The sequence below is a fragment of the Pimephales promelas genome, chromosome 14 (genome assembly GCF_988280905.1).
Source record: "Pimephales promelas chromosome 14, fPimPro1.hap1.1, whole genome shotgun sequence".
Taxonomy (NCBI): domain Eukaryota; kingdom Metazoa; phylum Chordata; class Actinopteri; order Cypriniformes; family Leuciscidae; genus Pimephales; species Pimephales promelas.
Genome location: NC_142782.1, coordinates 11,626,108 through 11,651,734, shown reverse-complemented (window position 1 = coordinate 11,651,734; position 25,627 = coordinate 11,626,108). Strand labels below are relative to the sequence as shown.

The window sequence follows — 25,627 nt, the reverse complement described above, 5'->3', positions numbered from 1 at the left end:
AAGACTATCGGTGGCACTTCGGTTTAAAAAGTGCTTCTGATTACTCAAAATGGTGAAGGATGAGCTCATGCACATTAATTACATTACGCACTATTAAAATTAAAACATTTCAACAAAAAAAAAAAAAAATGCAGATGTTTTGTGCAAATGCACACTTAAAATGATAACCAGTGTCCACAAAAATGCAATAGTTAAAAAGGATGTTAATATGATCTCTTTCAAACTGTGTTAAGAACATGTCAGTTTGTTTCATTTATTTTTTTTAAATACCATGTTACCACAGTAACCAATGTCTTTAATGTAAAAAATAGCCATTTAACCAAAAATATCTCTAGTAACTATGGTATTTTCTTAGACTATGGTTACCATAACTTTTTTGTTTTTAAATAACATGTAGGCGAAGGCAACTAATATGTCATATCCTCTTCTGTGCTTGTGCACAAGATTGCACTTGATTGCAGCACGGTGATGTTTATCTAGTCCTCCCCTTTAGGGGACTAAGCAAGATTTTCATGTTTCAATGAAAACTTTAGATTTCAGATTTGTCCTGCGGTCAGCAGTGCATCATGGGAGGTGCAGGGCTTCAATATAGACAAAGTTTTACACAATGAAAAACGGGGAAAGATCAAAAAAAGTAATTGGCTCTTTTTAACTGAAAGGTAAGACTGCCTTACTTGCGTTATATTGAGCTTTACATTTTCTCTCATTCATTTATATGAGTAGTTATTCTGCCCATCCTTACTCAGTCTCTGCTTTTTCCATACAAAAATGTGCACACAATTGCATGCGACTAGATTTAGCCTGCTTTTTATAATGGTTTCAATTTCCAAAGCTATCAATGAGTATTTTTATAGTGACGTGCCACGGGTTTGTTTAAGATAATAATGTAAAAACCACACGTATGATTTTGATTTAGTACCCTTGTGGCACACTTGTGCACGACAACTCCCTTTTGCACACGAGCCATAACATCTCTTATTTGGGGCTTCCTGCCGCATGATTAATTTTGTGTGGTACATATGGCATGAATATGCATCAGAGGACACCGTGCAGCACATGCAGGGGGAAAAATAAACACTGTTCACTTTTAGATTAGGCACTGGGGTTTTTAGCACACTCACTGTAGCCAAGTCTTCAGCAGAGCTTCGTGGAGATGTAGAGAGTTTATTCGAAGAAGTTAAGAGATCAGGATTTACAGATGCTGTAGTCAATGTTTCATTTAGAAATACTGAATGGTTTGGTCTGATTGGAGCAATGAATTAGGTGTTCTTGCCAAAAGGACCTGAAGTACAGTTTTAGGGTTACCCACCTTGTTGGCCTGAAACGAGACTTCCTTAGATTTCCACGACGCATGCGTGAGAATTGCGATCTCCTTCAACTACTTCAGTTCAGTTCTCACGCATGCGTCGTGGAAATCTAAGGAAATCTCGTTTCAGGCCAACAATGAAGAAAAGGAATAGTCGAATAAAGTCGTTATTTTTGTTTGTTTTTCCCGCACAAAAAGTATTCTCGTCGCTTGATAAACTTATACTTGAGCCACTGTAGTCACATGGGATATTTAAACATTTTCTTCATTGACTTTCTGGGCCGTCAAGAGCCAGTCCCTTAGGCAGCCAATGTGGTAGTGAGACAGCTCTCAAATTTAATCAAAAATATCTTCATTTGTGTTCCGAAGACGAACGAAGGTCTTACGGGGTAGGTACAGCATGGGGGTGAGTAATTAATGACTTAATTTTCATTTTTGGGTGAACTAACCCTTTAAATATAAAACCCCTCAGCTGCATCACAGTGATTTGAAAAACACGAAAATGAGGAAAAATTGTCCATATGCCCCCAGAGCATGACATCACTGGCTAACATTCATCTACCTCAAGGGAAGATCATCACAAGACTAATGGAGAAACAGATGGGAAGAGAGTAGTAATGAGGATTTTCTTGTTCCAACTTTTTTTTTTTTTAAGTTTAAGTTTTTTAAATTTGCTTGTGTTTCATTCAGTTTGCAAAATGTGTTCCTTTATTTTTAGGCCTGTTTAATTTTTGTTAGTTTCAGTTAACTTCCACCCTTTTTTGTGGGCTGTTACTTTCTAAAATTACTTTCGTTTTATCTGCCCCTGTGTATTATTTTTGAGTCCTTTTGGTTGGAAGAAATAAATATCCGTTCACTAATCTTGTCCTGCCTGTTCTTGGCCCTGACCACCACAGTCTATAGAAATTTTACAAACTTATTAGAAAAACATTTAGTAGAAAAAAAAAAAGAAAACTTCAACAAGGACCTTGAGATGACTTAAGATAACTTTATTTTGCGCCCTCAAAAAATGACTCCTATGGTCTTAAATCATTTACTGTGTTTCCCTGTGAAATGACAGGTCTGTGTCTTTATTAAAATCAACACATTAAATTATTTATTTCTCATCCACCCGTGACTCATCCACAATTTTTAAATGTTATTTTTATTATTTGACCAGACGATTTGAGTCAAAAAGTTTGAGAACCACTGTTTTAAATGATACATGCCAAACGCTGAATAAATTGGACCAATGGCCTTGTATGAAAAAATTAAACGAACAAAATTGCAAAATGGAAACCCAAGTGACCATCTGATTCACGTATGGTGTACAAGCGTTACAAGCGAAAACATCTGTCGAGATTCAAAAGGAATTGTGTCACTGATTTGGTCCGTTAGAAAAGCATTATTTAAAAGAAAACAGTGGAAATTGATCAAGACCAAAATAGGATATTATTTGACCATCTGATCCAGGATTGTTAAAGGATCCGGAACAATAAAAAAAGTAAATTAAACCGAGATTTGGGTAGATATTTGTGTACCATGACCTTCTTATCTCCTTAAACTAATTCCGACAATCTTCATTGGGCAGATACATGTGACTAAACTCATTCAGATGCCTTTGATTTGCGTGTGAGTGTGGTGCAAGGAAAAGTACATCAAACGCAGACGTTCAGCATGTGTAGAGAAACAGAGAGACAATGAAAGAGAAATGTTGCTACTCCAGACGGTGTGACACAGTCCTGACCCAATAGTGTCACAAGATAATGTTATTCTGTTTATGTGAGGAATACTATGCAGCAACTATGCATGACAGCTATAACAAGTCAAAATTAAAATACAATTTCAACAAATAACCAAAGGATATGAATCATACAGCTGCAATGAACACATGCGGACATGGTTAAGATGTTTAGTTGACTGTGATGGTAGTTGATGCCAGCTGTGCTGGTTTCTGTAGCGCAGAGACGGCTGACCTCCAGAGACTTTTATACACTATGCTCTAAGGTTTAAAAACAACCATACCGGAACCTCAAAAACATCTAAAGAGTGATCATTTTACAGGGGAATTGATAACACTCATTCAAAATATAAAGGTGACAAAGGTGTATAGATTTACAGAGCGAGACTTCTTCTGGGCAAGAACGACCAAGGGGAGCACACTTCCAAGGGAAGACTTAAAATGATTTAATAGAAGACAAAACAAGCTTTAAAATAAGCTAAACGGATTGTATTTCTTATTGTTAGTCTGTGCCCTTTATAACAAGAACCAGAGGCCAGAATCACAAAAATCTTCAAAATTATTTTCTTAACATCTTTGTTTTCTTAAAGGAGTCATGATGTAACAGTGGAGGAATTTACTACTTGCTTATACCCATCTCCTTTGCCAGGGTATGGGCCGCCAACCACAGATCTCCAGATTCTTTTCTTTGGCCATTTTTTCCAGCTGGTTCCAGGTGTAGCCCATCTTGGTGATGTCAGCCTCAAGGTCTTGGTCCTTATTTGGACGGCCTCTTCTCCTCTTTCCTTGAAGGTTCCACTTCAGTGCCTACCTGTTGATGTTGATTGATGTTTTATGAAGAGTGTGCCCTATACAACCCCATCTTTTCCTGATTTCTTCCTCAGCAGGGAGTTGGCGAGTCCGTTGTAGGCAGGTGCTGCTGGTGGTGTCATGCCTTCAGATCTGAATTATTCTTCTGAGATAAAGTTGATAAAGTTAATCATCATCCAGGCTTCTGCTCCATACAGAAACACTGACTTCATGTTGGAGTTAAATAGTCAAAACTTTGTTGACAAGGACAGATAGGTCTCTGGAGTTCCAGATGTTGTTGAGCTGTACACTCACTTAAGGGATTATTAGGAACACCTGTTCAATTTCTCACTAATGCAATCAACTAATCACATGGCAGTTGCTTTAATGCATTTAGGGGTGTGGTCCTGGTCAAGACAATCTCTTGAACTCCAAACTGACTGTCAGAATGGGAAAGAAAGGTGATTTAAGCAATTTTGAGCGTGGCATGGTTTGTTGGTGCCAGACGGGCCGGTCTAAGTATTTCAGAACCTGCTCAGTTACTGGGATTTACTGGGCAAAACATTTGTGAAGCCACAACACACAGAACCTTGAGGCGGATGGGCTACAACAGCAGAAGACCCCACCAGGTACCACTCATCTCCACTGCAAATAAGAAAAAGGAGGCTACAATTTGCAAGAGCTCACCAAAATTGGACAGTTCAAGACTGGAAAAATGTTGCCTGGTCTGATGAGTCTCGATTTCTGTTGAGACATTCAGATGGTAGAGTCAGAATTTGGCGTAAACAGAATGAGAACATGGATCCGTCATGCCTTGTTACCACTGTGCAGGCTGGTGGTGGTGTAATGGTGTGGGGGATGTTTTCTTGGCACACGTTAGGCCCCTTAGTACCAATTGGGCATAGTTTAAATGCCACAGCCTACCTGAGCATTGTTTCTGACCATGTCCATCCCTTTATGGCCACCATGTACCCATCCTCTGATGGTTACTTCCAGCAGGATAATGCACCATGTCACAAAGCTTGAATCATTTCAAATTGGTTTCTTGAACATGACAATGAGTTCACTGAACTAAAATGGCCCCCACAGTAACGAGATCTCGACCCAATAGAGCATCTTTGGGATGTGGTGGAACACTAGCTTCGTGCCCTGGATATGCATCCACAAATCTCCATCAACTACAAGATGCTATCCTATCAATATGGGCCAACATTTCTAAAGAATGCTTTCAGCACCTTGTTGAATCAATGCCACTGAGAATTCGCCTTATTCACTTGGCGGCCATTTTGAAAATGGAACGCCGCTGAGGGGTACACTCACCCGGAAGGATGCATGCGACGCAGCAGCACCAGCAATGAAAACTCGCAGTGCGGACCACCAATCATTCCTGTCTGCCCGAATTAACGATGCAAAATGTGAAGCAAAGTGCCAGTGACTGAAACATCCCCCGGGCTGTGTTAATTAAGGGATACAGTACCTGTATCGGAGGTTTTATCCACGACATTGAACGTAAGAATGGACGCCAATTTACCTCAGTTTCTGCAAGCTTGTAGGAAGTTGACTGTGTACTATTAGAATCTATACAAATCCATTACCATCATTATTTTTATTCTTTATGAATACATATATGTAAACTTGTATTGTCACCATAGCAGCTTATCATTGTCAGTGTGTAACAGGATCAGTCCCTGTCAGACCTTAAAATCACTTCTCCTCTTTCCTTTTACATACATGTGAGTGATTTGATTGTTTTACATGCGTGTGTATACATGTAAGCTACTGGATGTGTATCTATCTAAACAATAAAGTACAATTGTATCTAACATAGTAACTTACACAGTCAACAACTCCATATTACAGCTTAGCTTACTAACGTTAATTACCTCTGGCTGCTGCAAGCTCGCAGAAACTGGCAAGGCGTCCATTCCTACGTTCAATGTCGTGGATAAAACCTCCGATACAGGTACTGTATCCCTTAATTAACACAGCCCGGGGGATGTTTCAGTCACTGGCACTTTGCTTCACATTTTGCATCGTTAATTCGGGCAGACAGGAATGATTGGTGGTCCGCATTGCGAGTTTTCATTGCTGGTGCTGCTGCGTCGCATGCATCCTTCCGGGTGAGTGTACCCCTCAGCGGCGTTCCATTTTCAAAATGGCCGCCAAGTGAATAAGGCGAATTAAGGCAGTTCTGAAGGCGAAAGGGAGTCAAACACCGTATTAGTATGGTATTCCTAATAATCCTTTAGGTGAGTGTATGTAGATCATTCTTGCTTTGCCAATCCTTGCATTTCATTGACCAAAATTGTACCACACTGTTGGTCAATGATTTTGCCCAGATAGGTGAAGGACTAGATATCTTCCAGGGTTCTTCCATTCAGCATGATTGGATCTTTGTCTTATTCACTGTTAATGTTGAGGCCAATCTGAGATATTATAGTTGACACTTCATCCGTTTTCCCTTGCATCTGCTGTTTGTTGTGAGAGAGAAGTGCAAGGTCGCAAGAAAAGTCCAGATCATCGAGCTAGGTCTTCGAGGTCCACTGGATTCAGTTATTTTGCTCTCTCGTGGATTCTTTCATAATCCAGTGAATGGTAAAAAGGAACAAGAGGGGTGACAACAGGCATTCTTGTGGATTTAAGGTATAACATTTGTTTAGAATTTGCGGGCATCAGGAAGCTTATATCAATATGGGTGGAATTGAAATCGCTTTCGAATGCATGCTCTTTTTCACTTTTTCCGAATTTGCGACCACGTCTACGTATGTAATTTGTGGGGATAACAGAGACACTATTAACGTCCTGGATATTTAAATCACTTTTACTTTTGCTTTTGAATTCGCGATTGTGGTGGTCCTGACTGCACATTTTACAAGATATTTGTCAGTGGCGCTCAGGATGTTGTGCATCAAATCCTCAACCATCGTCTTTGTCACTCATCTAACCTTACTCTTTTCATGCGATAAGTCACATGAAAAATTATCATTTATTTAACTGAGCTCCAAAATTGGCTCATTTTGTGGGATTGTTTTGAAAATGTATTTTTTTTATTCCTAGAAAAGTAAAATTTAATTTTATTGTTACATGTAAAAAAAAAAATTCATTGGTAATTCAAAGGTTAAACATTTAGTTATTGAAACTTCTAAAATTATGGAATTGAATTATTTGAAAATATGCCATTTAATTTAAATTATATTAATTTATTAAAGCATATTATAATATAACACTCCTGAAACAGACACAAAAGTACCATAAATATATTTGAGGGCCTCCAAATACCGTCTTAGACTATGGAATTTTGGTACAAGAAAAGTGACCCAGTGCAGATCTGTGTAAGAACCCATTTTACCCAAATTAAGAGTTGAACTAAGTAGGGTTAAAAAAACCCTCAAAAAGTAGACCTCTTTACAGAAAAAAAAAAGGAAAGAATGTCAAATGGCGCTCAGAGACGCAAGTACTCCGCTGGTGGTACACCTACAATGATTTGGTGGTTGATGCATAATGACTATTAGTGTCCAACTGGATTGCAATTTTTCCATTTATGTGAAACATGTTTTACAGTCTCACATTCAGACATAAATACTGCCAGAAGACTAAAACGTCATGTTGTAAACAAGGTGAGCTGGGACATTTGCATTTGTGTGGCCAGAAACTGTGATACACACAGAAGAACAATGCCAAGGGCATATTTTTAGGAGTACGCCACAAGGAATTCAGTGTGCGCACGGTGGACGGAAACGGTGCAACCATAACAGCCTCAGAGTGCACAGCATGCTGGACAATACCAGCACACACTTCTTTTCTAATGAAGAAATGTGAAAGTGGTCCAACTGTAGCCGAGAATCAAGCTCATTAGGCATCTGGTAATCATTAGGAGCTTGTTAAAGCTGTGGACTTCATGAAAATTATTATGGCCCCCAACCTCCTTTCCACACTTGAATCTAAACCCAGAAAGAGGAAAACTGTGACAAACAGAGTCACCACTAGTTACCATGTCTGAATGTCCTTAAATGTCCTTAGTTAGTGCTAAAAAGAGAAAAATAAATGGAAAAAAAATACAATGGACTGAAATGCTTCACAAGTACTCTAAGTCATAGCTAAGTCAAGCTTGAACCATGTTAAATGTCAGTTCAAGTCGTGACAAAGTGTGTACATTCAGAATATATGTACCATTGTCCTAAAGGTTGAAATACACATTAAGCGATACAAATAGTAATTCACCGTAACCATGCTTTTATTCCACTGAAAAGAGGGTATACGTCCAAACACAGGCCTGATCTGTTGCAAGTCTACAGTATGAAGAATGAACAGGAAAGAGACAACAAAAGAAAAACAACAGTTATTGAATTAAAGCTCAAAGTCTGGCCCGGCAGCTCTGCATCACTCATGCTAATAGAGATAATGATCTCCATCTAAACCATGCCGGACAGTTGGAGTTTATGGAGTAATTAGTGAGCTTTATAAACCTCTGCTTGATAGGAGCCACCTGGATGAACCGTGTCTCCAGTTCTCTGCTACTGGCCTCAAATTGCTTTTTTGTCTGTCTGCCTTCCGTTTAATTTGTTGTTTGTGTCTCTCCACCTCTTTAATAAACATGGTGTGCGCGCCGAAATTTTGTACTGTTCTTATGATGAAAATGACATTATGCGGACTGTGGAAGAAATATACTTATATCTTGAACAGTATAAGTAATACTAACATATATGGCTTTAGAAATGACTACATTAATATAAATAAAAACCTCTGGAATACAAGATACTGCGTTATTATTTTGTGTGTTATTGAAAAAAACAAGAGTCTGCATGTTTAATATTTTTCTATGATTTACCTTTAAAGTAATTTTTGGAACAATATTTAGAGCCTAATGTGACAGAGCAAGAGAAAGATTCGTGGTTACCTCGACATTACATGGAATGTTGCCAGTCCATTCAGGTCATATTCAGTAAAGCTGCACTAAAAACCAGGCCCCATCTCTGCACGAGCAAAAACTGCCCCATAAACCCCAGCAGGTTTAGGTCTTTAAGATCAGTTGCCATGGGATAGTATGGTGACACTGATATGGTAAGAAACCTCTAAATTTATCAACAGCAGACTATTAATGTCTAACACACTTGTAAAGTTCAACACAGAGCCTCCATGTTTTCAAGTCCAACCTGAAATAGTACTTTGTCCCTGTGGAGAGTCTCAGGAAGCGAGAAAAAGGAAGAGAGGTGGGAGGAGGAAGACAGACCAAGCCAAAAATGATTTTAGTCTGTGCTCTGGAAGTGCAAATCTTTTTAAATCTTCCCCAAGAAGCAGTCTAAGGAAGAGAGGAAGCTGACGGGTAAGAGACTTGTTTTGAGGCTGGGACAGCAACTGATCGACTGTCTGCTGTGGGCCAAGCCTTTATTTGTGTTCTGAGGCAGAGACCGCAAGCGAGCGCTCCAGTAAACCACACCCCCTGAGTGAGTGCGCTCCAGCATGCACAAACACGCATACACACACACTGGATGGTCTGCCATCAAACACAAAATAGAGGGTGAGCCCTCTATATAAGAGTAGGGCCACTTCACCCAGCTGAACTGATTGAGAGAGGAGATAGCGCATGCCAGTATTCTGGCACACTGAGTGGAAACAAATGAGAAAAAAAAAAATATTTAAGAGGGGAACATTTTGTAAAGAGAATATAAATATCACATTTGCATATGATACTTCTGATATTTTGATTAAATATGGGTAAGAGAGTGCGTTTGCACCCGTGATTGATTGTAACTACCGTATTTTCTGTAAAATAATTGGCACCGTCAAATGAGACTCAGATATATATGGGGCAGAAGGCGCCTCCTAGTGGTCTAACCCAAACCCTACCCCATACCTAAACCTACCCATAACCAAAGCATCTCATTTGACGCTATAGGGTGCCATGTGCGTTGGATGTCTACGCTTTGGCAAAAGCGTCGTATGTGACGCCTTGGGATGAGAATGCGTTGGGCCTAAATGGGCCACAAGAGAAATATTAAGAAAATTAAGACAGTTATATACCGTTATCAGCAACTGTTGAAGTAGGATTTCTCTCTCTCGTTTAGGGCTGAAACGATTCCTCGAGTTACTCGATTACAAAAATTCCTCGAGGCAAAAAATCTGCCTCGAAGCCTCGTTAAATTCCTATGACGCGCACTTTACGCGCACGCAGGGACCTGATTGTTTCACACGGACCGTTATTCAGGAAGGACACCATAGCGCATGATACATTTGACTTCATAAATGGCAGAGAATGTCTAAAGTTTGGGATCATTATATGTTTATAAAGGGAGAAAACAAGATGCAATGTGTCTGCAAAGTATACCTGGCAGGGCTGCCAACTCTCACGCATTCAGCGTGAGACTCGCGCAATTCGATTTCTCACGCGGAAGTGTCAATCCCTTCGGTCAAATGCCTGAAAGATGAGTTCGTCTATAGATCTACCTGTTGAGCCACTCGTGATCGACTAGTTTTACCGCCGCATATTAATTCGCAAGTTAAAATATCCTGTAATCTAGTGCGAGCGCGCATGCGAGATGTTGAGCTCCTAACCGCGGCTCGCGCACGACGGCAGAGGTAAGCGAGCGCGTGCACCCATGTCTCCCTCAAGCGCCAGTCAGACCAATTGCGGCAATTCATCATATGCTTAAACTTTTATGTAGTCACGCAACAAAAATTTAAGCATACATTCACTGTATACACCGGGACGTGATGGCAGAACAAATATTGTGAGACACACACACACACACTCTGATGTTTGTCTTGAGATTACAGTTGAAAAAGTCTGATTCTTATTTATAATTGTTTTATTTCCATTTTTTTTTAAATTGTACACATTTGTGTACCTGTTTGGGTTGATATTTTATATTAATTTATTTTTGTTTCTTAGGTGGGTAATTTGCTGAAGGTGCAATCCTTTTTTTGTAATGTTGTATTAAGAAGACAAAACTAAGGCCAAATGGGCTTTACTATTTAAGTTTGTATTCAAAGTTGTACATGTTATGGGCTACATGTAACAGGTTTTACAGTAAATTGTTTTAACTGTATTGTTATATAATTGTTGGCACTGGCACTTATAAACACTAAATGGGTAAAAATTGCAATAATTAGTTGTGGAGCCAAATGTTGAAGTTGGAATAAATACCTCTATTTTTTTAAAGAAATAAAAGCCAAACACCTTATCATTTTAGTAATACATTATTTGTTTTGGTTGCTTAAAAACACACGTAAACAAATTATCCGATTACTCGATTAATCGATCGATTAAGTGCTAGATTAATCGATTACAAAAAGAATCGATAGCTGCAGCCCTACTCTCGTTGTCTCTGAGACCCCATTTACACCTGATATTAAAATACGATCTGTATCCAGATAAGTTATCCGGATAATAAGTACCGATTCCATTTACACCTGGCCACACAAATGTGTTTTTGCAAATCTGATCAACTCCCGTGTTATATGCAGATTTAATGGATTGCACGCCACCAAAAGCAACAGATATGAGCTGCATTTTATTGATCATCATTTCCAAATCAATTGATCATCATTTCCAAATCAAAGACATCAATAAGAGAGAGTAGCAACAGCCCTGGTAAGATCATTTCGTTTCTTTACTTGAAGATGATTGTGTGTTAAGCGTCTGTGACTTCTAGCGCTGTCATATCTGACTATAACATGACATATAGCCTATATAACACACTCTCACTCGTTTATTATTTAGCATTTTTGGGAGGAGTAAGATATACATATGTGGTTTCAACAACCAGATTGCGTTTACACCTAGTAAAGATCCGAACACAATGCGAGCCAGACTACCTCCAGATGTGGTCAGGCAGATCCGATCACAATCCGATTACGACAATGAGAAAATAAAGTGAAAGTGAAACAAGTAAAATTACTGATCAAGTCAATTAATAAAAGAGGCGCCGGTGTACACAAAAGTGGCTTGGAAGACATGGGTAATTGTTTGTTTATTTTGCAGCACGAACCGGAGGTAAACTGCAGCTAGTTTATAGATCTCCCTCTTTTAATTTTCTTTCTTGCTTCATTAAAGATGGAAAGGTTTAACTTCTGTTTTCTCACATGTGCAGTGAGGGAAAAAAATAGTTTAGGCTAATCAGTTTGCAGCTCTGCTTCAACTGTGCGATACCCCCACGAGGGGAGACAAATTTCTGACATGCAAGAAATTCATCTGACCATCCGATTGCCAGTTGAGAGAGGATAATTGCCTCTCGCTTCCCTCTGTACACTGCACGACAAACGTCGTCCAACAAAGCTGAAAATCGGCCTGACTCGAGTCACACAAGTCAGAATTTGGCTCTAAAATCGGACGAAAAATCGCATGCCCAGCCTAAACCAGCTTGGTGCATTGCTTATTTTTATCTGAACCCTTAAGCCCTTTCACAGGATGAGGCCTGCCACTATGGCAACCCTCCGCAACCACAAAACAGTCACCACAGGCAACCCAGCTGGGTGATCGGGCACTAATAGCAATGGAACAGGGAGTGATCCGTTGCCAAAGCCACTCTAGCTTTGGCTGCACATCTCCCTCTCAAGAGTACAATAATCAGCATGGGCATATCTTAATGGACTGAACACTTCTCTCCACCCACTGTTTTCCTGTAAACAGGAATATTCCCAAATGACAGCCCTCGGAAGGATGAGTGGAAGGCTGAAGAGAGATTGTAGATAAACTGTTTGCTGATGTGTTGAGTACTTTCTATGACCCATCATAAATATTGCAAGAGCTGGTTGAAACAAAGTCGTTTTAGGCAAGTTGTGCCACTCGGCCGCCATCTTGGCAACGTCTCCGGGCAGCTATTTCGGACTAACAAGACCAGGCTCCTATATAAATGAATGGGCAGAGAATCACAACTGCACTTTCACTGGTCACCGGGACATAAAAACTGCTTGTATAGGAACAGTAGTAAAATATGATAAAAATCGCTGAAAAATTGATGACTTTGCCCCAAAATAACGTTTAAAAGGTCTTTTCCCCCACATGTTATGTTTCCTACGCATGCGCAAGGGGTCTCGTCTCCGCTTTGCGCATGTGTCAGTGGAACCAGACGATAGGCTTACATGTTTCCCGGGTTGACTGTTAAAAGCAGACAATTGACTTTCCAGCGGGAGGGGCGGGGCATGTGCACACAACCGCCATCTTTGGCGTTACGGGTTTTCCTTATATTGTTGTATTGAGGATTGAAGAAGTGGCATGTCTCTATATACATTTTCTCTGGTTGAAATCATCAGTTTGGTCATTTCCAAAAAAAAAAAAAAAAAGTTCCTAGATTTGAGAAAAGTTTAAGGTTCAAGTTTAAGGTTTCTACAGTAGAAATTAAACTAGACATCATTCAGCACAACACTATGTTTTGCTTGTTCTCAGTTAGTGTGTATAATTTTTCCACAAGATGTTACATAAAAAGACGACCTGCCAAAATAAGCTGCAAAGTTATGTTCTGAAACCTAGTGAACGGTCATGCAACCTTGCAAATGGTAAAAGTGTTATTCTCACGGTTACAAAGCAAAGGTTTTAACATTTGGAGAGAGTGATTCATGCATTTATTTCCTCCAGGCTTGATTATTGTAACCTTGGTGTGGCTAAGTCCTCCTTATCCTGCCTACAATTGGTACAAAACGCTGCCGCCAGGCTTATTACTGGAACTAGAAGGAGGGAACATATTTTGCCTATTCTTGCTTCGCTTCATTGGTTGGTGGTTTAAGGTTTTGTTGTATGTGCATAAGGGGTTAAATGGCCAGGCTTCCTTACTTCATAACAGATCTTCAAACAAGTTGATGCTGACTGTGCCACGATCTAGATTGAAGTTAAAGGGTGATTGCGCCTTTTCTGTTGCTGCTCCACGTCTGTGGAATGATTTGCCACGACACTTAACTTTAAATGCTCACTAAATACTTATTTTTTTTCTCTCTTGCTTTTGGTTCAATATAATGCTTTGAATTTGTGTGTGTTCCTGTTTATGTATTTTACTGGCACTTTGGTCAGCAGTGGCTGTTTTAAATGTGCTCTAGAAATAAAAGAGTCTTGCTCTGCTCAAACGGGTAGCATGAATACTGTAACCTGGTAATATGGACGCCAAAATAAACACACAAAACAGGCCTAAGAGTGATGTAGCCATTATGTTCAAGCTTCTGGAAAACTTTTTTTTTCTGCAAGAACAGGAAGTAGATTCAAAGGCACTTTGTGCAGTCTTTCAACAGAAACATGATCCGTCTTCCTCCATTACAACCCTTCTAGTCTCACTCATGTCTCATCGTCTATCACTCTCACAGAATGATGGAGAGGACGAAAAGGGAAAGAGAGCAACAGAGAGAGAAGTGGAAAAGAGGAGAGTGGTACAATGGCCGCCTCTGTGCATGTACAGCCGCCTGAACGCGAGGAGAGGAGGGAGAAGCGGAGGGTCTGATCAAAACGAGCAGTGTGGAAAGGCAAGAATGAGAGAGAGTGAGAGAGCGAAAGAAAGACAGCAAGCAGACGGGATGAATAAGGCCTCCTCAGCCCATCTCCACCAGGCTCAGCCACACAAGGACAAGCCTGTGCCTCAGAAGGGCGAGAAAACCAACACCACACACCTCGAACGATCGCTATCAGAGCCCTTATTGTACACACTACTTTTCCCAGGATACCCTACACCCCCCGAAGCAGGACTAATGGATATTCCTGCTATCTTTTCCTACCTTAGCTCACTCTCTGGAGATTATACCTCTACCTGAACCACACTTAAAGATCACAAAGGACCATTAGTGGAAAAAGACCCCCTGCGCCAGGTACAACTGGTGTACAGATGTGTGTATACATGAGTATGAATGTAACAGACACTGTTGTGGAGTATCTAAAAGTGGAGACTCCACCAAGTATTTCAGTAGCGTGACTGATTTTAGGTTTTTAATAACTTAAATACTATTTTTTTATGCTACAGTATGAGTGAATTTAGACATCACATTAAAATGTACAGAAAATATTTAACAATATTGATAAATTTGTGTTTTTAAAGATTAACTAAGTGACCAATAGATGGTGGCAAGGTCAGAAATGGACTTTTCCATCAAGGGGCAATATTTGATTTACATGGGCATTTTTTTTTTACCCAAGTCAATTTTTAGTATTTCCTTATTTAATACATCTGTGTTGTCTTACAATACGATTATTGTATTTATTTACCTAACTCATCCATATCAGAACACTATAGATTGTCCCCAATAAAATTATCTCCAAAAGTCATCATTATACTGCTAAGGAGGACGTACAGAAGCTGCATCTGATATGGCATGTTCAATCACAAAGACTGCTCAAAGGTACAGCATACAACAATTTCATTGCAATTTCACTTGAATGTGCTTAAATACAGTAGCTTCAGTTCATTTGGTGTTACTAGCTCATAGTATAGCTAACTTCTTTTACAGATAGGTAGCTGGACTGGACTTATCAAACTATAGTTTTAAAGTGTCCAATGCAGTGGCTTAGGTTGATCCAAACACCACCTGATGAATTATATATATATATATATATATATATATATATATATATAGTAAGTTCATGCCCCTTTTACACTTAAAAGTAATACATTTTCCTAATTAAATATCCTATTTATTAAAATTCCCAAACTAAAAACAGTAACAATTTAAACAATATAATGTTCAGCTGTTCTTTTTAATAGTATATTTTTTTCATCAGTCATCAATCTTGATAAACAATGTCACAGACACAATGATGTACCTTTAATTTCAGCAAGCTGATTGCTCACTAAAAAAAAAAAAACAGCCATACAGTTCATGTCATTGCAAGTTTGATTTTGACGTGACAAAGCGATGATATTCAAGTGTCAGAGTTGTTTATTTTCTCAATATCTCAACATCTCAATAACGGCATAATTTTGTTCATTCAGACCGATTCGTGAAAACACAGGAACTAATATTCAATCATGGTGTGATGGAGGCTTTCCGCAATTCATTATCAATTACCCCCCATAAAACCCAGTGCATGCTTTAGGAGGTATGATAAGTCAATGGGCTCAGGGGAGGCAAGAGATACACAGACATTCGCTGTAACTTTAAATTAACAGTGTTACTTTAGGAAAACAAGTAATTTATACACTATTTAAAAGCACATTTTGTAACATTTGTGTTGTTTTAATATTGCAATATGGATTTTCTCATCCAATTATTTTGAGGAGGCACTGCCTTTCTTGCCTCCTTGGAGAAAATACCCCTGCTAAAAACATGTACTTGTTAAGTCCAGAGAAAGAAACCTCATTTGGTGCGTAATGTGCTTTCCATTCATCTCTACAGCCAAACCACACAAAACGAAGAAACTCTTTGCACCAATCATGCCACACAATTTCAAAATTATGTGTGTAAGATGTCGGAAAAAGATCACCACACACACTCAAAGCACATCCTCACACAGGCATTATGCCAAGACTCTGTGTTAACTGCTGTAGCAAACTAAGACTAGAAGAATGCAAGTTTTCCCTGAAGAAGAAGAAGAGAGGAAGGAGCAGGACTGAAGGGATTCCAGTCTGAGGATGAAAAACGAGGAGAGAGCTTGAACAGATCTTAAAATTCCAGTAGAAATATGTGAGGCAAAGATCCTAACCCTCTCTGGCATCAAAGTGCCTTTTGGGATCTAACAAATACCACGATTATACTAGAATCCCCCACAACAGCCCTTCATGACAGACAAACATAAAAGACTCTGAGCCCACTGATAGTAAAGAGCAAGCCGACTGTTTATGTGCATGTTTGCGTGTCCAGTCTATCTGACCACAGACATGGCAGCAAATCAACCCTGCTGCTACACCTCATTGGCTGCTTCCTTGCTCCGGCCTTTCAGCTTCATTTAATACAGAATTTCCCTTAAATATCTAATCCGTTGTTTGGCATGGCTAACTTCAACCTTCCACTAAAATGGTCTGTTTTATAGCTAAACGATCTAGATGCCGCTGTACCCTGTAACATACATGTTATGAGAGAGCCTGAGAAAGAAGAATTAGAAAAATGTTTGATGGTGCAGAGAGAGATTGAGGGCCCTAATTTGGACTGGATTTGTTTCGGCAGTAAATTGGTTAACTGGATGGCTGGCTTAGATTTATTGGGAGCCCCAAAGTTTGGATGTCTGTGGGTCAAAATAATAGCGGAGATATTGCATACATCAACAGTGGCATGCAAGTAGGGTGTCTTGAACATGATGGTTAAGGCTCCGTCTACACCACACTCTCCCAGTAAGCACATGTGCACTGGTGGGATGTATGTGAGAGAATGTATGATTAGGGCTGCACTATTTTGCCAACAAAAATCCTATTGCAATTATTTTGTCATATAATGTGGTTTGTAATAATGATAAACCTCTCATATTGCTGATGTCTAATAATCCAGGAAAAATAGAAAAAAAAAAAACCTAAACTGAAATAAGATGTGCAAAAGCTAAATAAAAAAGAAATGCCTTTTTCCAAAATCAACAAAAAAAGTGTTTTTTTTTTCTTTTCTTTTTTTTTTTACAGGTGTTTGCGCCTACATGCCACACATCAAATCAAAACATACCAGTTTTCCTTGCATTCAATGTTGTAGTACACAAGTTCAGACAAGACTATGCTGCATCTGAAATCAGATACTTCCCAAATATACAGTACAGTATGCGAAAAACCGTACGCCAACAGAGTTGTATGTCCAAATACAGTTAGAAAAAAGTGGGCGAAAAGTACCTGGATGGCTAGATAGATTCTGAAGTGCACTTTCAATGGACACCTAAATATCCCTTTAGGTCACGGGAGAGGAATTGTGAATCATGGTAAAGCGACAACTGACGCAGTAGGTCACAATTGCTGTGTCCGAAATCACCCACTACTCACTATATAGTGAGCTCGCCATTTTGTAGTGCTGTCCGAATGTATAGTGATAGTTATACCCTGTATAGTCCACTCAATGTATCCCAGAATGCATTTTGAAAAGTAGTGTACAACCGATGGTCACTAACCCAAGCCCTACATACCATCATGCATTGCGCTGATCGTAAAAAGAAGTTATAATCATGTGTGGAGTAGCGCATTATAACAGAAACATTTAAATTTTGGAGAAATAAGCTCAATGTAAATGAAATGTATTTATTTTTAAAAAATCTATTTAGCCCAGAGCCGGCGGCACCACCTGACAGATGATGTAATCAACGGCGCCGAGAGACGATCGAGTAGTGTCCGAAAGTGGTCCACCTATTATGCTGGTGAGCTCACTATATAGTGCTCTACTACATAGGGGGTAGGGAGTAGTGGTTGGAGTGGAGATTTCGGACACAGCAAATGACAACATGGCGGATATGCCATTTGGGAAGCATCGTCCAAGTATAGTCCAAGACCATATTTTCAGGAGAATCATCTTGGAATCAAACTCGAATTAACTGTCTTGACTAGTAGTCATAATAAAATATGATCTTAGACTCACTGTTCACATGTTCCTGGACCTTAAAATGAACATAAATCTCTTTTTTGGTCCACTTCAATTGCAGGACTGTATAAATCCCAATGAGATGGCTGAACTACATGAGAACAAGTAAATTACACTATCATTTTTGGGCAAACTATTCCTTTAATTGTCGTTCTTTCTGCCTGGCTAGTTTTGCACGAATATTTTCACAGCATAACACGTCTATATTGAGACGTTTTGTTGACAAAGGCCAGTGCTCAGTGTCGCCATCATCATGCTGGCTTCTCCCAGACCTCCCATGAGTTTCGTTTAGAGGCACTCAAACGGTCATCTTTAAAAGGACCAAACATTTCTGACAGGGGAATTGGGATGTTATTGAGTTTAATAAGCCGTGTCATGAATGTGTGTTTATTTAACATCTACAGCAATGATAAAATGACTGGAATGTCTTCAACCATCAAAGGTCCTGGCTGTTTTTTCCTGCTCCGACATCTGCCTTGTAGAAACATCTATGGGACTGAGCCTTTTACTAAATAGCTGACATATCTCGCAATAACTTTCCCACAAACTTCAATTTTAGTTCTTGGGACAGGCTCTGGAACGCTTTCCCTTCAGATTGTTGCCCATTCTCTCATATATCCCCCAAGATGCTACAGAATCAGTGTAGCACTAATAAGTACAATAAAGATCTCATGGGCACTGCACTACTTATGATGCTAATAAACCTGAGGTTAAAAGAAGCTACAAGAAAGGTCAACCACATTGTTTCAATGATGTTCTAGATTAACCACTTCCAGGTAGCGCTCCCATGAACGTCAGCATATTGGGGTGACCTTTTGAGTTTATGTACACACCACCCCCTATGAAAATATTGGAAATGCTAACCCTTTTATTGCAAACGTTTTCTTACGGATGGAAATCGTAATCTCATTTCCTGAGTGTGCGATCCTGGAGCTTGTTGTGAAGACGCATCCCAGTTAAACTGTGCTACTGAAAACCTGCTTTTCCCATGAAGTCATATATAGGCAGCGACTAAAGGGATTTATGGGGCACATTTCAGGAGCAGAGCAAAGCAATCCTATTCCGTGAGAAGGCTCAATGTACCATGTACTACGAACATGAACACATGGAAGCCCCTCAGAAGCATTAGGCAGAACTAACATCAATTTTCCACAGCAGATCCCATCAACATTGAGACTTATCAGACCTCATCTCACTAACTTCACTTGCTCGATTTTGACAACGTGTAATACATTTACATCCAGTTCTCATTCTCACGAGTAGTATAAGAATTACATACAAACTGCAAGATATATTTGTTTATATTATATGATATTGATGATCTTGTTCATATGGGTTTTTGCATGTTTTGTGTTTGTTTGAAACTTTGCTCAAGCAGATCCCTCAGTTTTTCACAACCCAAGACATCCTGCAATCAGAGCTCCAGATCTCTCCTCATTTGTGTGAAGGCTACCAACTATTTAAAAAAAGAACAAGAACAAGCCCTTCAGAATGTCCTGCCTTGACTTTGTTTCAATAGGACATACATCAACACAAAAGAATACTTGTCAGACCATTATAGATTAAATTTTTCATCGCCATTTGTTCTTGGGGTTTATATAAAAGAGTTCAGAGAGTGATTGTACCTGAGAGAGGGGTCGGGACAGTCTGTGACTCTGTGCGTTCTTCTCTTCCGAGGACCAGGAATAGAGCTGCTGGCTGAAAAACAAAATTTAGTTGAACTTTCTGGTGTTGAATTCAAGAACACTTTGAAGAAAACTACAGTTGACATGAAATGGGTTGCAGTTACATGAACTTGAGACATATAGCTTAAGTTCATTAAACAATTCAGAAGGCAGAAATTGGACCAAGAAACCCAACAAGTAAACAAGAATGTGAAACTACACAGATGTGTTAGAGAAAACTCATGAGTCACAGGCACTAACCTCTACCATATTGCATAATATACACTAACATTCAAAAGTTTGTGGTCAAAGTTTTTTTTTTTTTAAATAAGATTTTTTATTCAGAAAAATAATATTCTATTCAGCAATGTATTAAATTGACCAAAAGTGACTAATAAAGTTAAACGATTCCTATTTCAAATGTGTTTTATTTCAATTATAATAATTTAAGAATGTTTTTTTTTTAAATGCAGACACAACTATTTTCAACATTGATAATAATAAGAGTATGAGATCATCAAGCTCACTTGTCATATTACTTTAGTCATACTTCTACAGAGGTTTTTTTTTTTTTTTAATTTTAGAGACAGTTCTAGTACCAGAGCACTTGCAAATTAAGTACATTTTAAGTAAAACTTACCTTTTGTGTTACACAGAAAAAAAAAAAAAGTAATACCCTTAAGTAGTTCACTTTCAAAAAAACTTTTGCTGATAATTTACTCACCCCAAAGTCATCCGTGACTCTCCTGTTCGAACTCGTTCATCAAAATGGAAAAATCTTTTTTTGCGTCATTTGGTTCATTCAACACACGAAATGAACGAATTGACTCGAAAAAAGATTTGTTCATTTTGATGAACGAGTTTGAACAGGAGAGTCACGATGCATCACAGAACAAAGCAAGGCCATTTGAGCATTTGAGCTTATAAAACTTAAACTTTGTTTTTTTTTTTTTTTAAATGAGTGATCGTTTTGCTTGATAAGACCCTTATTCATCGTCTGGAATCGTTTAAAGCCCTTTGAACAGTTTGCAGTTTGCACTGAAGCTGTCTTTTGGACCTTGAACCATTTGGTTACCAGTAAAGTGCATTATATGGCGAAAAAACCTGGAATGTTTTCATCAAAAACCTTAATTTCTTTTCGACTGGAGAAAGAATGGCATGGACATCTTGGATGACATAGGGGTGAGTAAATTATCAGTAAAAGTTTTTTTTAAAAAAGTGAACTCCTTTAAGAGCATCACGAGGGTGAGCAAATGACAGAATGGGTGACTATCCCTTTAGCCATGAAATTATAGAATTTAAAAATCATACAGCGTTAATTGTAATGTACAACTATGATCTTATTGGCTGGGCGATATCAAAAGCAACAAGTTATTGTCTCAACACCATGCTGTGCTGTAATGCATTTGCCATCTTAATCCAAAATTCATTAATCTAGTTCATAATCCATCCCTAAATCTAATTAAATGAGCTGCATCAGCGGTGACATGTGGAATGTGCTCCAGTCGTCAGACATTTACAATGTTAAGTCTGAGAAGAACATGTAAAGAGAGGGAGGTGTGTGTGTGAGTGTGTCCATGTGTGTGTGTGAGAGAGAGGGCTTCAGGAAACAGACAAACGAACAAGCACTGAACTATGACCCATTCATCAACCACTCTACTGGCGACTCTACTGGAAACCTACTGGTAGAAAAAAAAGAAAAGATCTCCAGAAGGAACCTCTTGAGGAGAGGAGTCTTAACATGTCTCCTGTAAAATTGATTGTAGAATTATTGTTTTTATTATTTATTAAGTTATTTTTATCTTCTCTTTGGGCTAAAAAAACGATTAGCGGTACACTGTTAGATAAACGGAGCAACATTTAGATAATAAAATGTGCAGCGCACTTTCCTCTCAGTAACAAAAAAAAAAACACAGCAGTGAGAAAACAACTGTTAAGAAAACATCTAATCATAGCGATATGATTGCACCAGCTCTGCAATTATCCAGTCAAGTCACATGATGTTATTGTTACCACGATAGCACTTTAAATCTGTAGTATATAGTATTAAACATGAACGAGTACTAGTATCACTGTCAAGTAGAATTACAGCTATAAAGCAGCTCTCCAGTGTGTTCATGTTTTTAATCACATCTGACCTTGATGGACTGCATCGGAGAATTAAACCAGAGAAGATTTCCATGTCAAATGCAGAGCCCCAGAACACACCGACTGTGCCTGTTACATAACCGTCACAGACCAATGGTGGTTTGCAGGTGTTTACCAGCAATAGTGAACTTTTCTGGAAAGTGTGATTTGGCAGGAAGTTTCAAAACTACAAACAAACTTTGTTTTGGACTGATTTTTGTTCAAAATTACATGAGACCAGTTTGTTTTTTGATTCCCAAGTATATCGGGGCCTTTAGTCATTGATTCCTTAAATTTGAGTCTATTTTAGATGTCCATTCTCAGTTTAATGTTACAAAAATAGCTTCGGGTCTGTAACTAAAGAGAAAATATCGTATGGGTTGGTGGAAAAACAATTGTCATGTTTTACCGTTGCAGTCGTCAAAATTTATTTTGAAGTGAGTTTGAGAGGAATTTGTGATTTTACACCTGCTTTTCCATCAAAGTTTCATAATTAGTAAGTATGTGCTTTTTCTATTTTGCAGTGTTATGACTGTTGAGGGGGCCACTGTGTTTTGATGAAACTGTGTTTCTTTCCTGATCGCTGCATGCAATCCTAAAATACAGCATATTACGCAAATATATTTCCTGCGAGAAACGGATTTCGGGTTTGTGTCGAGCTATAAATGTAACTGTACTGGTTAAGTCAGATTAACCAATATCATGTACGGGCTGAGGTCAGGCTTCAATTTAAAGCCTGTGAAGAACTCTAATCAATCCTTCAGTCAAATTTAACATATACCTTCAGGAGACTTGGAATACAGCACACGTCACAAGTCATTTGACCTTACGTAGTTACAATCCACTTTCAATGCATGTAATAAAGCAGCTTGAACATTCTTTTAAATATCTCTTTTTGTTTTCAAAAGAAGAAAAAAAAACATTTGCTGAAGGTCTTAATATAAACTCATTTCAGTTATCCAATCTACTCTTAATTAATGGATTGAATTTTCTTAGCAAACACTTTGTCACATAAATACTCTCTCTGTTTGCTGAACATTTGAAGTTAAGTAATTAAAAGCAGCACGGTATAAAGCATCAGTCATGAAAACATCATCCGAGTGCTAGAACTTGATTCCATAGAATCTTCATGGAACATGAATCCTAATGTAGTATGCATTACGCATGTTTCATTACGCATTTCATTACTGCATTATGCATGCTTCTACACTGCTATCCTTTACTTTATCAATAATACTGAAGGGCACAAAGAGAAAGAAAGCATGCTTATTTAAATGTCCATTAGTGGGTCAAGGTACAATACTAAAACTCTATGCAAGTACAGTATTTAAACATAATGTTTGGTAAAAGCATTGCCAGCAAGCAATCCTGTATTAACACATATATCTTGGTGTGTTACTGTTACAGTAGCAGACCTCAGTACTCCATTAAAGTGGTTCAGTTGTACCTCTTATTGGTGGGTGTGATCCTGCTCCCTTTGCGGTCGGGACTGGAAGGAGGCTCAGGTGAATATGGGCCAGGAGACAGAGACGCTGGGCTGGAGATGGTGTACTCTCTGTAGTTCTGGTTCTCATCTCGACTCACCTGCACAGCCTCCTGCACATCCAAAGGGAAAAAAAAAACACAGATCAGCAACAGATTCTCCTCTTTGAATCACAGTTTTGACTGGTAAACACAAGTTGATCAAATGTGAACATTATGTGGTGACGACTATCCATCTCTAGCCTTGGGCCTTCAGGTCTTGCTTGTTCTTAAACCCTCTTGTATGGCTTCTTAATGTCATTTCTTCACAAGTTCTCACATGGTCATACGGAAGGACTACGAGACTTATGGGGCTCCCAATCCTTCCGATCATAGTATCTGTTACAACAGACACCCGTCAGCAGCCCCTTTAGCATTTAAAAGACAGGAACTCTGTCTGATTTATAACATTCCCAAGTTCCTTTCTCATGTCACGGATGCAGACATGCAGAATTATTACCGTACAAAAATGATAAATTATTCTTGGAAAAAAATGGAGGGGATGTCACATTTGAGCTCTACTTGACAAACTATAAGTCTTTGATAAGCAGTTAGTGGTCTACCTTCTCTTAATGGATACCAGGCATGCTTCAAATGTGAGAGATCCAAACACTAAGCCTTGGGTAAGTGGTTTAGTAGTCGCACACTCACGACAGGCCTGTAACAGCGATGGACTGCTGTTTTGTTGCTTCTTGCACTCAAAGAAACATTTTGAAAAAAAGAAAAGGATGTGCTAATTCAATGCAGTACACACTACCATTCTCACCAAAGCTGAATTTATCCAAAATACAGTAAAAACAGTAATATTGTGTAATAGGATTACAGATGAAAAACAACATTTCTATTTTAATATACTCGTATTTTTTTTTTATTATTATTTTTTAAAGTAATTTATTCCTGTGACGGCAAAGCTGAAATTTTTAGCAGACATTAATCCAATCTTTAGTGATATTTCAAAAATATATTACAGTTTTTCTGTGGTTTTGGCTCAAAATACTGTATGTTTTAGTTCACACCTGAACCAAACCTATATATTTTATTCAAAGATCAACAGTCTGCCATTAGTCCTTAGTCTGCCACAACAAAATAAAATAAAAAATTTAAAAAAACACTAAAATCATGAAGTAAAATGTCATTGTGAAAAAAAAGTGTTACTGTTGTGCCTTATGCCAAAATTATTACAACAAAATTTTCAGTCACTAAATAAGAAAAAAATAATTGTGTAGATGATTTGCTTCAAGTGTAACCAGACATTAGATTGTAACAAATTTGCGCCTACTGCATCTAGTTATACGCGTGAACACTTTGAATCCATTTGCGAGGTCAAGAGCAAAATTGACGCGCGTAAAAAACAAAAGATTAGACTCGCTGCTTGCACATTCACGGTCCTCGCGGCTGCGACTGCTGCAACTTGAGGGCAGGGTGCGAACTACGGGGAGCTAAGGGGAGCTCGGCTCCCCTTAATATGGCATGAGCTCCCCTGCAAATGTGATTCGTGAAATTTTCGGGGGTCTCAAAAAATATTGACAATGTTTTATTTTCATGTGTATTTTCAGTTTTGTGTAATGTGATCATCGTGGAGTATTATGTGTAAAATAGCAAAAATATTTTTAATTCATGCATGACGGCGATTTAAACCTAACTCACTTCAATAAAGATAATGCTGTTCAGGTCATGAGCATCAAGGTATGGTGGTGCTGCAGTGCAAATTCCAATCATGTTTAATACAGTACATGTTAACTCATAAACGTTGGAGGCCATTGATCTGCGCAAAGTCCTTGAAATCCATTCTGTGTTAAGGTAAGGCATGTTATTCCCAATTATGTGTTGTGTAGGGTTGGGTATCGAGAATCGAGTATCGATTGGAACCGGGACTAACTTTTCGTTTTTCCCAGAATTGTTCAAAAGTTAAAATTTCAATTCCTAGTTTCTATATTCACAGTCCGCCGAGCGGAAGAAGAAACTGCTGAACAACACCAGCGAAAAAGCATCTACCAGAAGTGTTGGCATAACCGCGCGAGTCAAACATGAGTAGCTTACGTCGGC

General features: G+C 38.7%; 1 protein-coding gene across 2 annotated transcripts in view; it reads right to left on the bottom strand.

Annotated features, from left to right (window-relative positions):
* pdlim2 (PDZ and LIM domain 2 (mystique)) overlaps window positions 1-25,627 on the bottom strand; it is an 86,303-nt gene that overhangs the window by 13,881 nt on the left and 46,795 nt on the right. For both annotated transcript variants that reach the window (XM_039682648.2, XM_089119401.1), the window contains exons 5-6: window positions 23,508-23,656; window positions 19,895-19,967 (exon numbers count right to left, since the gene is read on the bottom strand). In XM_039682648.2, the coding sequence (XP_039538582.2) occupies window positions 19,895-19,967; window positions 23,508-23,656 (222 nt within the window). The remainder of the gene's footprint in view (window positions 1-19,894; window positions 19,968-23,507; window positions 23,657-25,627) is intronic.